The 15,186-nt window shown below is 36.2% G+C and overlaps 1 protein-coding gene and 1 pseudogene across 6 annotated transcripts in view; both read right to left on the reverse strand.

The window, feature by feature from the left end:
* The window catches only part of AFG1L (AFG1 like ATPase), a 251,746-nt gene that overhangs the window by 100,346 nt on the left and 136,214 nt on the right, over positions 1–15,186 (reverse strand). For all 6 annotated transcript variants that reach the window (XR_010336653.1, XR_002478506.2, XR_010336654.1 and 3 more), the window contains exon 8: positions 12,615–12,697. Coding sequence is in view for 2 of the 6 variants with exons in the window: in XM_021670497.2 (XP_021526172.2) it covers positions 12,615–12,697 (83 nt within the window). In the remaining 4 variants the exon portion in view is untranslated. The remainder of the gene's footprint in view (positions 1–12,614; positions 12,698–15,186) is intronic.
* On the reverse strand, positions 4,391–4,514 carry LOC135268413 (U2 spliceosomal RNA; annotated as a pseudogene).

A 15,186-nucleotide genomic window follows, 5' to 3' on the forward strand; every position in this document is an offset into this window, starting at 1 on the left:
AAAAAAAACCACATGATCTTCTCAAAATAGATGACACAGAAAATGTATTTGACAAAATACAACACTCCTTCTTGATAAAAAAACACTCAACAAACTACGAATAGAAGCAAATGTCCTTTACCTAATAAAAAGCACCATTTAAAAACCCAGAGATGGGTGGCTATGGTGGCTCATGACTGTAATCTCAGCACTTTGGGACACTCAGGTGAGAGGATTGCTTGAGGCCAGGAGCTCAAGGCCAGGCAACATAGTAAAATCCCATCTCAACAAGAAGATTTCACTTTAAATTAGCCAGGCGTGATAGTACACTCCTGTAGTCCTAGCTACTTGGGAGGCTGACATGGGAGGATTCCTTGAGCCCAGAAGTTCGAGGATGCAGGGAGCCATGATTACACCACTGCACTCCAGCCTGGGTGACAGAGTGAGACTCTATCTCAACAAACAAACAAAACCAACACAAATGTATTTTTAAAGAAAAGGCTAAACATAAAATTATTGGCCCGGCAAGGTGGCTCATGACTGTAATCCAACAATTTAGGAGGCTGAGGCAGAAGGATCAATTGATATCAGGAGTTTGAGACCAGCCTGAGCAACATAGTGAGATCCTATCTCTACAAAAAATTAAAATTAGCCAGGCATGGTGGTATACGCCTTTAGTTCGTTATTTGGGAGGCTGAGGGAGGAGGATCCCTTGAGCTCAAGAGTTTTAGGCTACAATGAGCTATGATCATGCCACTGTACTCTACCCTGGGTGACCTTGTATCTAAGAAAAAATTTTAAAAAACAATTACCACACAACCTAGCAATTCAACTTCTAGGTATACATAAGAGAAATTAAAATACAAATCCACACAAAACCTGTATGTGAATGTTCATAACAGTATTATTCACAATAGCCAAAAAGCAGAAACAACCCAATGTCCACTGACTGATGGGTAGATAAATAAAAGGTGTTTATCTATATAATCAAATATTATTTAGCAATTAAAAAGAATATAGTGCTGATATATGCTGCAATTCAGATAAACCTTGAAAACATTATGTCAAGTGAAATAAGGCAATAATCAAGGACCCCATTTTGTATGATTCCATTTATATTAAACATCATTACAGGCAAATCTATAGAGACTAAAAGTAGATTAGTGGTTGCCTGAGCTAATGAGGGCTTGGGGGTGGAAGATAGAGGATGAACATTGTAGAGGATGAGAGCTAAAGCACACAGGGTTTTTTTCTGGGGTAAAAATGTGTTCTAAAATTGATTGTGGTAATATTTACATAATTCTGCAAACATGAAAAATCATTTAATTGCATACTTTTTTTAGTAGTCACCATCATTGAATGAGTTGTACAGTTTTAAATAGATGAATTGTATGGCATGTGAATTGTATCTTGATAAAGCTATAGAAATAAATCTTAAAAATAAGTATAATATCCTATCACACCTAACAAAGTTAACAATAATTTCTTAGTGTCGTGAAACATCCAGTAGTGTTTGCATTTTTTATTGTCCTGTAGTTTTTTTTTGTTTTGTCTTTGTTTCCATTATTACAGTTTGTGTGATTCAGGATCTACATAAGGCCCATACACTGTAATTGGTTGATATGTTTCTACATCTCTGCCTCCTTTAAACTAAAGGTTCCCTATCCATCTCTCTCTCTTTTTCCTATTTATTTATTGAAGAAGCAATTGATTTACGTCATTTTAAAAATCTACAGTCTACATTTTGATGAATGTATTCCTGTGATGTTATTGAACATATTCCATTGCCCCTATATTTCCAGTAAACAGATAAATTCAGGTTTCATTTTGTAGCAATTATTATAGAATTTATGATCATTAACTAGATCCATTAAATTATGAGGGTTTTACAAAATGGTGGATATTCTAATTCTACTCTAATTCTCTCAACATTTTTTCAATTGCAACCTAGAAAACTTTCATAAAGAGAAGCTTCCCCTCATCAACTATTTTGTTATACTAAGGATCAGTTATTTTAAAGCAGGTAGAAAAAACACTTGATTCTTTCCTTTCATTTACCAATTGTTCAGAATAATGGTCTAGACACTTCCACTTCTGGTCATGATGGAATAACAGGGCCCAGGGTTACATATCTTCCTTAAACAACTAGAAACAATCTAAAATATATGAAACAATGGTTTGCAGACATTGCATAACAAAAAGCACAGTACAGTGATCCCCAGGGAAGGGAAACAAATTAGTTGAGCCTCAACTTACTGTCTCGTGAGTTTCCAGACTTCAGGAGTAGGGACACAAACAGCTCAGCATTTGGGAGGTGAGAAAATGGAATTCGGCATTTGGGGAGGCCAGTGCAGCTAGAATTTGCAAGGTATAATACTGGAAAGAAAGATATAGAGACAGAGGTCCAGCAATCTGCAGAGGGCTCCCTGAGTCTTTAGCTGAGTACTAATTTGTGTATGCATAAGAAGCAACTACTAGAAATGGGAAGGTGGGAGAGGACCCACTGAAATCACAAAGCATACCACTGGAGTTCATAAATGGTCAAGAGTAGTTCATGTTCCCTCTGGTCAGAGTAGAAAGTCCTACTAAAACATAGGGTATCAGATGGAATTCTCAGAAGAGTATTGCTTCAGGAATAATTAGCCCTAAAATAAAGGCACTCTGGTCCCACTTTACAAAGCCTAGCCTCAAGAGGATAAAATTGTTTCCAAATAACTTAACTGTGTCCCAGAACAAAGTCCTAAAATACTTAAAAGAATACAAAATACTCTAGTACCCAACAATATAAAATTCACAATACCTGAAATCCAATAAAAAAAAAAACAAGCATGAAAAGAAGCAGGAAAATGCAACTAATAAAAAGGACAAAAACTGATCAATAGAAACAGACCCAGAGATGACACAGATGATAGAATTAGTAGACAAAGACATTAAAACCTCGATTATAAATATGCTGCATATGCTCAATAAGGTAGAGGAAGGCATGAGTATAAGAACAAACAAAGAAGATATGAAAAAGAAACCTCATGGCAAAGTGGTATGTGTCTGTAGTCCCAGCTATTTGAGAGGCTAAGATGGAAGAATCACTTGAGTCCATAAGTTCAAGACCAGCCTAGCAAGACCCTGCCTTTTAAAAAAGAAAAAAAAGGAAATAAACCCAAGTTTAGCTTCTAAAAAGGAAAAATGCCACCTCTAACATGGACAAATACACTGGATTATAATTCATAGCACATAAGATGTTGCAAAAGAAATTACCCGAAGTGAAACACAGGAAGAAAAAAGAATGAAAAAAGTGAACAGAGCATCAGTGAGTTGTGGGATAATATAAAGAGGTCTAATATAAGTATAACTGGAGTCCCAGAACTTGAAGAGAAGGAGAAGGGATGGTGAGAAATTATAAAGAAATAAGAGAAAATTCTCCAAATTAAATGAAAACTATGAACCCACACATCCAAGAAGCACAACCAAATCCAGGCAAAAGAAACATGCTGAAAACCATACCAATGCACATCATAATAAAACTGTTTAAAACCAAGATAAAAATAAAATTACAGAAGCAGCCAGTGATAAGACTTATGGCCTTATGTAGAGAAGGACAAAGAATGCCAGTAGATTTCTCATGAGAAACAATGCAAGCCAGAAGAGAAGAAAGCAACATCACTAAAGTACTAAAAGAGAAACAATGAAGGAAAAAAAAAAAGAGAGGAAGGAAGGGAAAAAAAGGGGAAGGAAGAAAGGAAAGCCAACCAGCCTGTCAACCTAGAATTCTTTAGCCAGCAAAAATCCTTCAAAAATAAAAGCAAAACAAAAACTTTAATATGAGATAATTCATCACCAGCAGACCACTACTATAAGAAATGTTAAACAGAGTCCTTTAGGGAAAAGAGAAATTATACCAGGTGGAAATTTCAATCTATATGACAGAATGAAGAGTACAAGAAATAGTAAATATGTAGGTAAAAAAGACTTTTTTCTTATTTTAAAAATCTCTTTAAAGGATTATTGACTGTTTAATCAAAAGTAATGACAATGTATTATGGAGTTTATAACCTAAAAAAAATAAAGTAACTCATATAATAATATATAATAAAACATACAATTACATAATAAAATAATATAGCAAAAAAATGACAATAAAAGTACAAAGGCCAGGATAGTAAAAATGGAAGTATACTGTAGGTTTTTATGTTATACATCAAGTGGTATAACATTACTTGAAGGCAAACTATGATAAGTTAGAGGTGCTTATGCTAAGCCCTAAAGCTTTTTATTAAAAGAAAAACATCAAGGAGGTATAGCTAATAAGAGGTAAAATGGAATCTTAAAAAAAAAACAATTAATATGAAGTCAGTAAAAGAGGGAAACTGGAAAAAAGAACAGATGCGACAATAGAAAACAAACAGCAAACAACATGGATTGACTTTGAAAACATTATGCTAAGTGAAAAAAGCCAGACACAAAAGACCACGTTTACACTATGAAACTGGTAAGAACAGGTACTACACTTGATCTTAACCAAAAGGCTGAGAAGCAACATACATCGTATATACAACGGCACATTACTTAACAATGGTGATATGTTTTAAGAGTGTTGTTAGGTGATTTTGTCATCATGCAGAGACGGTAGAAAACACTTACACAAATCTAGATGGCATAGCCTGCTACATACTTGTGCTATACGGTACAGCCTAATACTCCTAGACTATAAACCTATACAGCATTTTACTGTACTGAATATTATAAGCAACTGTAATACAATGGCAAGTATTTGTGTATCTAAACATAGAAAAGATACAATTAAAATACAGTAGTTTAATCTTATGGGACCACTATCATATCTGTGATATGGTCTATCATTGGCCAAAATATTACTATGCAGCATATGACTATATTACATATTATGTGATTTCATTTATATGAGATATATGAAATAGGCAAAATCCATAGAGACAGAAGGTAGATTGTCAGAGGGTAGTGGGGTGAGAAGCAAAATCCATAGAAACAGAAGGTAGATTGTCAGAGGGTAGTGGGGGTGGTGACTGCTAATGATCTTGTATGGTTTTCTTTCTGGGGTGATAAAAATGTTCTGAAATTAGACAGTAGTGATGGTGGTATAACTCTAAATATACTAACAAACCACTGAGTTACAGACTTTAAAAGGATGAATTCTATCTCAGTAATTCTTTTCTAAAAAGTACAAAAAAAACCAAGTAGCAAGATAGTATATTTAAATTAGCCATATCAATAATCACTTTAGGTGTAAATGGTTTAAATAACTCCAATTTTTAAAAAAAGATTGTCAGATTGCATAAAAAATAAATACCCCAATACAAGTTTCCAACAAGAAACTCATTTTAATATAAAGACACAGATAGGCTGAAAGTAAAATGATGAGAAAAGATATATCATGCAAACACTAATTTTAAAAAAGTTGAAGTGGCTGCATTAATATTAAGCATAGTATATTTCAGAGCAAGGAATATTACCAGGAATAATGAGGTTCATTTCATAATGATGAAGAGGTCAATTCATCAAGAGAACATATCAATCCTAAACATTTATATACCTAATAATAGAGCTTCAAAATACGTGAAGCAAAACCAGACAGAACTGTAAGAGGAAACAGAAAAATCCATAATTATACTTGGACATTTCACCACCTCTTTCTCAATAATTAATAGAAAAAGTAGGCAAAAAATCAGTAAGTATATAGGGGACTTAAATAACCCTGTCAACCAACTTGATCCAATGGCATGTAAAGTACACACTACCAGCAATAGCAGAATACATAATAAAGTGCATGAGAAACTTGTTCTAAGAACATCATATTCTGGGCCATAAAACAAGCCTCAATAAATTCAAAAGGATTCAAATCATACAACATAAGTTCTGTAGTTAAATTTGGGAATCATTAACAGAAAGATGTATAGAAAAATTCTAAACATTTGGAAACTAAATGACATACTTTTAATAACTCATGGGCAAAAAAGTCATGAGAGAAAACATGATATAATAAAATGTGTGAGATGCAGCTAAAGTAGAACTTAGAGAAAAATTTATAGTTTTAAAATGCTTATATAAGAACAGAAAGGTTTAAAATGAAGGACTTAAACTTCTACCTTAAAAAACTAGAAAAAGAAGAGCAAATTAAATCCAAACTAAGCAGAAGAAAGGAAATAATGAAAGTTCAAAAATTAAGGATATAGAAAACAGGAAGTATTTAATAATAGAGAAAATCAACACAACAAAAGCAGTTTCTTTGGGAAGATCAACAGACTTAAAACAGCAGTAAGCATGATCAGAAAAAAACAGAGCAGGCTATCTTTTTAAACATCTTTTGATTATGAAAAATTTTACACATAAACATGTGAAGAGAATAGTAATATTAAAACCCCAATGTAAAAATCACCTACTCAATACATGGCATGGTCAATCTTGTTTCCTCTATACCTCCCCTCAATCCCCCTACACTGGCTTTTTTTGAAGCAAATACTAGACATTGTATTATTTCATCTGTAAATATTTTCACTTATGATTACTTCTTAAGTAGAAAAACATAAATGTTCTTCTGTGCCATGATGCTAAGAAGAAGTTAAACATAATCTGTAAACATCAAAAATATCCCAAATGTCTTCATCCCTTCCCCAGACTGAAGAATTAGCCAGACAACACTCAGAACCCCAAGAAAGCAGACAGTTTCTTCGATTGCCAGAGACAGAAATTCTGTCTCTTGCTCTCTGAGGAACAGACTTCAGGGCTGGGCATGGTGGCTCACTCCTGTAATCCCAGCACTTTGGGAGGCCGAGGCAGGTGGATTGTTTGAGGCTAGGAGTTTGAAACCAGCCTGGCCAACATGGTGAAACCCCGGCTCTACTAAAAATACAAAAATTAGCTGGGCATGGTGGCACGTGCCTGTAATCCCAGCTACTCGGGAGGCTGAGGCATGAGAATCGCTTGAACCTGGGAGGTGGAGGTTGCAGTGAGCTGAGATCGTGTCACAGCACTCCATCCTGGGCAACAGTGAGACTCTGTCTCAATTGAAAAAAAAAAAAAAAAAAAAAAGAACAGACTTCAGGAAGGCCTAGTGACTGGTGCTGCTGAAGGATGGGAAACTGACCTTTGATTCACACTGACAATAAACATTCAGTCATGGCTTAGGGATTGCACCTGGTAATTGTACCTGGCAAGCAGGCAGGCATATAGCCAGAGTCTCCACAACAATCAAGACTTACCAGGAGGCTGTAAACCCACCCACCCAAGAATGACAAAAGTCACCTAATGGAACCCTTATCTTGATCAGGTGCTATCTTTGTCACCTAATGGGCCCTCAAAGGCCAGAAAATCTTACAGCTTCTACTGGGAATATGCTCTATTATCTTCTGTTTTGTTTAAGTGTCTCCATGTGGATACATTTCTGCAACCGTGACTGCTAAATAAATTTTACATTCTTAAACTATGTGGTATTTTTCTATCAATACCATCACTATTCCATCGTGACACGTGCAAACGAGTGTGAGAAGCAGGAATGATACGAATATAGTGGAGTCTAAAAGACACATGAGAGAATTTAAGGAACTGGAGGAGGGGTAGAGCTGGCTCATATTTGGCATAAAACCATAAAAATTTTGTTGTAGAGGAGAGATAAATTATTTCAATGGGGTGTGCATACTGCCTGCTACATGACTCTGGGCAGTCTGGTACAAGGTATTGAAACAAATTACAGCCTAAAAGGAAGGGAGCCAGACTTAACCATTTTCAAGTGGCTTCCACTGGTGAATGTTTCAGAGGTTCTTCAGTGGGAATTGAAATGGGAAATGACTGGGCTAGCTGTCTAACTGGTAAGAAAAACTGAGACTGAAACTACAGAAACAAAAAGACAAAAAAAAAAAATAATAAGCGTAAGTCCCCAATGTATGGGACAGACTTGTAATGGTAATGACAGGTGATGGAGAGAAGGTCCCAAGCTGTCCTAGACACTCCACTAATCCAGAAGGTGGCAACCTTAGAGACAGAACAGGGTCTCAGCCAAAGTTTAGGTCTGGGAAGATGTGACAATCAAGCTAAGAAATGTTTTTAATTTTCATTAATCTGATTCTCTCAGTTGAGGGCAGAAGAGTGTTTGTAAGTAATATCACAGACAAGAAACACGAAGTTTTCAATTATGGGGAAGTATGTTTTAACAAATATAAGCTTCAGTCTTAGTTTTCACAGACATTTCTTCTGAAACAGAGCTATAACCTTGAAGCTGTGTGTCTTTTCGTCAGCTAATTCTTACTGTTTTAAAAAATGGTGTTCAAAGTTATAGTCTCCAAAATGATTTTCTATTTGAAATAGAAGTTTCCAAGTGGAAAACTAAGAGTACTTGAGACATAAAACTCCCACTAGTAAAAGTATTTAAGAAAAAACTTTTTTCTGGAAATCTGTTCAAAAGATGGATGAATACATTACATTAGCCAAATACAAATATGTGAATATTTGGGTAGTGTCTAAAAAGCCACAAATCATATTTTCACCATTTTCAGGATGATCCATAATCCCCATATACATGAAATTGAAATGGTCTTTAGACAATTTAAGTTTTAAACAACTGAACAATGTGCTTCAGCAGTAGTTTTGTTGAAGTGGTAGATGACTTTAGCGGACAGAAGCCAGCTGAAACAAAGGGAGGAAGCCCGGTTCTTTAAGGTCTAACGTCTGGTAAATGCCCCCTGTTGGGAGAGACAGCCCCTCCATGGGTCTCTCCTTCACATCTTGCTGAATATACCAAGAATGCGAGGCCCCAGGCATTTCTCAAGGTTGTGTGTGTAGTGAGCAACTTTGAAAAATGAGACAATGTCTCCCTTGAGACAAAAAGCCGACTTTCTTATGTCTGGCTATAAAATGGCAGATTCCGCAAGCTCAGAGCTCTTTTCCTGTGATAATTCCTGCCTGTTGTAGGAACCACTAACCTTTCACAATAGGGACAGCAAAATGGCCTGGGGCAGCATACTATGGACCTTTTAGCAGTGGTGCTTCCTGTTTGAAAAGATACGCTCATTGCATATATAAAATAATAACCTCTACTATTACCAGCCCCCAGACAGCTAATCTGAAGCAGTTTAATTCTCTGTAATCATGAGATGGGGTCACCCTTGATCAGTACCAGGTGATTCAAAATAGATTCCAAGCCTCCATCCAGAAGCAAATAGCCCAGTGCTTGATTGATCTGTTTGGATTTCAGCATGGGGACCTTACTGAGTCCTATCTACCAAGCAACCAGAAAAGAAACAAACTGGTCAGGTGCGGTGGCTCATGCCTGTAATCCCAGCACTTTGGGAGGCCGAGGCAGGTGGATCACCTGAGGTCAGGAGTTTGAGACCAGATGGGCAAACATGGCGAAACCCCGTCTCAACTAAAAATAACAAAAATTAGCTGAGAGTGGTGGCACATGCCTGTAATCCCAGCTATTCAGCAGGCTGAGGCAGAAGAATCGCTTGAACCTAGGAGGCAGAAGTTGCAGTAACCCGAGATCGAACCACTGCACTCCAGCCCCCAGTGACAGAGCGAGACTCTGTCCCCCCACAAGAAAAGAAAAAGAAAAAGAAACAAACTGTGCTCATCTCTGGAATGATCATGCATTTAGCACAGAATAAAAAATTGGACAAGGATGTGGTGTTTGCATCTATGTAAAAGTTTGGATATTTGCACTCAAGGTCTCTGTTTTATAGCTTGCTAAATTTAAATTCTCTGAGTCTGTTGTATATGAGGTTGTTACAGGGCCAAAAACATATCTGAAACTTACTTATGAAGGTACTCTATTTCTAAATTTAGTGTGATATAGATTATATACAAACATGCAATGTCTTATGTGAATTAGTTTTGTGGGACCCGGGCAATATTATGAACCATAGAAGTTGCTCCATGTCAACTTTTTGAGTAGTTTTAGAAATCTGTGGTAATTCTTGATATTATTTAGATTATATTTTAGATATTTGTAATTGGCTTTGGGAAGTTAGACTAATAAAATACTGATTGATGAATATTAATATTTCTGTTTCATTAAAGATCATATGTGGGATTCTACTTGTATGAAATTCTGAGATAGTGCTTAGTGTTCCCCTAGAAGGAAGCTAAAATTTTGTTTTTCATGTTTTGTTTGTTTGTTTGTTTTCAGGCAGATGGGGCAGTTGTCAGTGAAACTGACAAGGGGGTAGTCTGGACTTGCATATTTAGGAATCAATTCCAGATGTCTGGCCAGATGGTAATAAAGAGAAACACATGCTTTAATAGGGCAATATATAGTGCAGCACATTAAAGTCTATTATGGGGGAAATTTAGTAAGTTTTTCTACAAGAACAAGATAAAAAGAAACCTAATTAAATCAAATGTTAAATAACCTCAGAAAATCTTCATGAAAGAAGTTCTACTCAAGTCCTCATTTGAAACAATATAATGCATATCCCTAGCATCCTGTCTTAGTATCTCATATTATTTTCCCATTTCTGAGATGATTTTAATTGCTAATTCTCCTCAGGAATACTTATGTATCTGCCTTCTCCTCTGACTGTGGGGTGCCCCCAGACTTTCTGTTTTTGACTATGGTCAAGCCCTTTGGATGTTAAATTCAGGAACAAATTTATCTTCCTTGAGAATTAAATGAATGGATGGATAGATAGATAGATAGACATCTATCTATATCTATATATGTATATATTTTATACATATATATGTGTGTGTGTATATATATATATACACACTTTTATATATATATATATATATATATATATATATATATACACTTTAGACAGGTCTTGCTCTGTCACCCAGGCTAAAGTGCAGTGGTATGATTATGGCTTGATGCAGCCCCTACCTCCCAGGCTCAAGTGACCCTCCCACCTCAGCCTCACAAGAAGCTGAGACTAGAGGCAGGTGCCACCACACCCACTATTTTTTAAATGTTTTGTAGAGACAGGGTCTCCCTATGTTGCCAGGCTGCTTTCGCACTCTTGGGCTCAAGCGATCCTCCCACCTTGGCCTCCTAAAGTGCTTGAATTACAGGCATGAGCCATTGTGCCTGGCCTTTGAATTTATATATTTTTCAGGAAAGCTGGTCCAGAGTTTCCTGGTGTTCTTTATAGATCTGGTTTCCTGGACTCTGGAGATTGTTAGTGTTGGTTTTCCTCTAGCATATTTTTAAAGATCAAAACTGGATTTCGCTGGGTTAGACTATTATTACTTTTATCAGGAAAAGGAAAGGGTAAGACAGGGTAAGTCAGAGACAGAAAATGGCTATGCTCCAAGCAAAAGTAGCCTTTTCACCTCCAGTAACTTTCGCGACCTCTTCTGCACTATGAAACAAATTTCATAATTTAGACTCAGACTACCATCTTTATTTAAGGAACTTCCCAGTAGGAAAATATTTTTATTCTTCCATGATGATACACTTTTTGAAAAAAACATAGAACAAGAATTACCTCCTTTAAAAAATAAAGAGAATAATAAATTAATGTATTGGTATCATACACCTGGAATATCAAGACATAGGTAGCCAAAAAATCAGGGAAAGGCTGTGAATATCAGAAAAATAAAATAACCAGTAAACACAAACATAAAAGAAACTAGGAAGAAAAAGTCCAAGTTAAAGCAGAAAAATGTGCTATATGAATTTTTTTAAATTATGAAGTACTTTAAAGACAAAGTACTTGAGGACAGATGAAGAACCTCCTATAATAATCATCAGGATCTGAATAATAAACTAAAATAGTCCCCTTGGTACACTGTAAAGTATGCAATTTTAATTATGTGATTTTTCTAGCTAATTTCTGCTTCAAAAACAGTAAAGTACTTCTGCTTACAAGGTGGCAGAGACAAGAACTTTTCTTAACCTCTCAAATGCACGTTGTCATCAAAATTTGAATTACCAGAAACATGCCTTTTAGTTAAATTACAATTAGTCCTTAGACAGATCTATTTACTGAGAACTTGCTATGTGCCCAACACTGCTGGCATATACTAAACAACAGTTTGCTTTTGTAAAGCACTTTTTCCTTTTCAGGTTCTCACAAAGGACATTTTAAAACAAACTATATTTGTTTTTTAAGTATTAGCTGCACGTGCTGAATATATCTATTATTATAAATTGCTCCTACTCGGAGCATCTTAGCTTTTAAAAGACAAAAATATATTCAGTTGTATTTGTGTATATATATTTTATATCAGTTATACATGGAAGTCAATCAATAATGATAAATACAAACAGATTGACAAAATAAAACAACAATTTTGGGGGAATGGAAATGGCATACTTGTCAGATGATAGCCACAAATAATTAATTACTTCACACATTACAGATATTCTCTTAATAGTAGAGTCTCTTATAAAAGGATACTCATTACATTCTAACCATCTGTCATCATTCTTCCCCAAAAAACTAATTAGGGTTTCATCCAATCACACATTATAAATGATGCAAATATGGATGGTAAAGTTACAGGTTAAAGAAGTTAATATAAGAACATTTGAAGTTTAAAAATCATGGGCTTCAGAACCAGCCTTTCTGAAGGAACCAGCAGTTCCAATAATTAAACTGCTTATTTTTATCATCTTTTTCTGATTAATGATCAGATATTAAACTTTAAAAATTTAAACAACTTACAGGTAGTAGAGTTTTCCTGCAGCAGGAAGTTCCCTTTTCCGGTAATCTATCCCAGAATCTAGCTGGACTGTATTACAGTATTCCTACAATCCAAACATATAAAGTATCTTTTTAAACAAGTAGTGGTTCAGAATTACAATCCTTCCCTTATACTATACATTTTTTAATTTGTCAAATGTTTCCTCAAAAAATAATATGAGATGACAAGAAAACAACAGAACTCATGCAAGATTACTAAAGTTGCAATATTAAATATATCAAGCCATTGAAATATCATTTTAAAAAAATTAAAATTTGCCTCATGTTTTCTGAAACATTGCCCAAAAAGTGCTGTCATCAAATTCCCCAAATAACTTCATTTGGGTTTTTTTTCAAATAGCCCAATTTCTAATACCCTGGAGTGAGAAACTAGAGGCTACCAGAAAGAATAACTCATGGGTCTTAAGCACCACAGTGGGAGAGAGGCAGCATAAGAAAGCTGGGGCTGGACGTGGTGGCTCACACCTGTAATTCCAGCACTTTGGGAGGCTGAAACAGGTGGATTGTGTGAGCCTAGGAGTTTGGGACCAGCCTGGGCAACATAGCAAAACCCATCTCTACAAAAAATACAAAAATTAGCCGGGCATGGTGGCACGTGCCTGTAGTCTCAACTACTTGGCAGGCTGAGGTGTGAGGATCCCTTAAGCCTGGGAGGCGGGGGTTGCAATGAGCTATGATCATGCCACTGCACTCCAGACTGTGCAACAGAGCAAGAACCTGTCTCAAAAAAAAAAGAGAGAGAGAGAGAGAGTTTGGCCAGAACATTAGTGTCCACATTTTAAACCAAATGACCAAACTAGAATGATGTTCTAGTTATGCCCATCCTTCACTTCTAAATGGCTGCCACTGCCCTTGTCTCCCTTTTAGTTTCCTCTCTGGTCATCAACATTGCAGTGTACTTTCCTGCTGTGGATGCCTCTTTTCAACCCGAGTCATCCTGTGCCACTAATGTCCTTCTCTTCTCCAAAGTACTCCTTTCTTTCCATTCCCTCAGGGTGCATATGTGCACACAAGCACATACACCACACACACACACACACACACACACACACACACACACCCCAAATTCTTACTGAGAGGGCAAATGTACTCTTGTAACACCTATCTTCTTGGTCAGTTGATTTTGGAGGCCATGAGAGGAATATATGTAGGGGGTGTGTGTGTGTGTGTGTGTGTGTGTGTGTATCGCTACATAAATAGAGGCATACCTCATTTTATTGTGTTTCCCTTTATTGTGCTTCTCAAATACTGCATTTTTTTATAAAGTGATGGTTTCTGGCAATCCTGCATGAAGCAAGCCTACTGGTTTCAATTTTCCAACACCAGTGCTCACTTTGTGTCTCTATCACATTTTGGTAATTCTTGTAATATTTCAAACTTTTAAAAATTATATTTGTCATTAATAATATGATCAGTGATCATATATTAATTATGTGATCAGTGATCTTTGACACCATTACTGTAATTGTTTTAGGGCACCACAAACTGCACCCATAGAAGAGGTTGAACTGAATTTATACATGCTGTTTGCATTCTGACTGCTCCACCAACAGTCTGTTCCTCTCCCTCTCTTTCTTCTATCTCTCTCTCTGTCTCTCTCTGTCTCTCTCTCTCTCTCTCTTCTTAGGTGTCCCTATTCTCTGAGAAACAAGAATATTGAAATTATGTCAATTAATAACCCTACAGTGGCCTCTAAGTGCTCAGGTGAAAGGAAGAGTCACACATCTCTCACTTTCAATCAAAAGCTAGAAATGATTAAGCTTAGTAAGGAAGGTATGTCAAAAGCCAAAACAGACAAAAACCTAGACCTCTTGTACCAAAAAGTTATCTGAGCTGTGATTGCAAAGGAAAAATTCTTGAAGGAAATGAAAAGTGCTACTCTAGTAAACAAATGAACAGTAAGAAGAAAGCGAAATAGCTTTATTATTGATATGGAGAAAAGTTTGAGTGATCTGGATAGAAGATCAAAACAGCCACAATATTTCCTTAAGCCAAAGCCTAATCCAGAGCAAGGCTCTAATTCCCCTCAATTCTATGAAGGTTAAGAGAGGTGGGGAAGCTGCAGAAGAAAAGCTGGAAGCTAGCAGAGGTTGGTTCATGAGGTTTCAAGAAATAAGTCATCTCTATAACATAAAAGTGCAAGGTAAAGCAGCAAGTGCTGATGGGAAAGGTGCAGCAAGTTATATAGAAGACTTAATTAAGATCATTGATGAAGATGATTACACTAAACAATAGATTTTCACTGTAGATGAAACACCCTTCTACCAGAAGATGCCAACTAGGACTTTCATAGCTAGAGAGGAGAAGTCAATGCCTGGCTTCAAAGCTTCAAAGGACAGACTGACTCTCTTGTTAGAGGCTAATGCAGCTGGTGACTTGATTTACCAATCTGAAAATCCTAGGGCCCTTAAGAATTATGCTATGTCTACTCTGCCTGTGCTCTATAAATGAAGTAACAAAACTCATGGATGGCAGCACATCTGTTTACAGTATGGTTTACTAAATATTTTAAGCCTACTTTTGAGAGCTACTG

The sequence above is a fragment of the Aotus nancymaae genome, unplaced genomic scaffold, assembly GCF_030222135.1.
Source record: "Aotus nancymaae isolate 86718 unplaced genomic scaffold, 86718_ANA_hifiasm-v0.15.2.pri h1tg000040l, whole genome shotgun sequence".
In the NCBI taxonomy this organism is placed as follows: Eukaryota; Metazoa; Chordata; class Mammalia; order Primates; family Aotidae; genus Aotus; species Aotus nancymaae.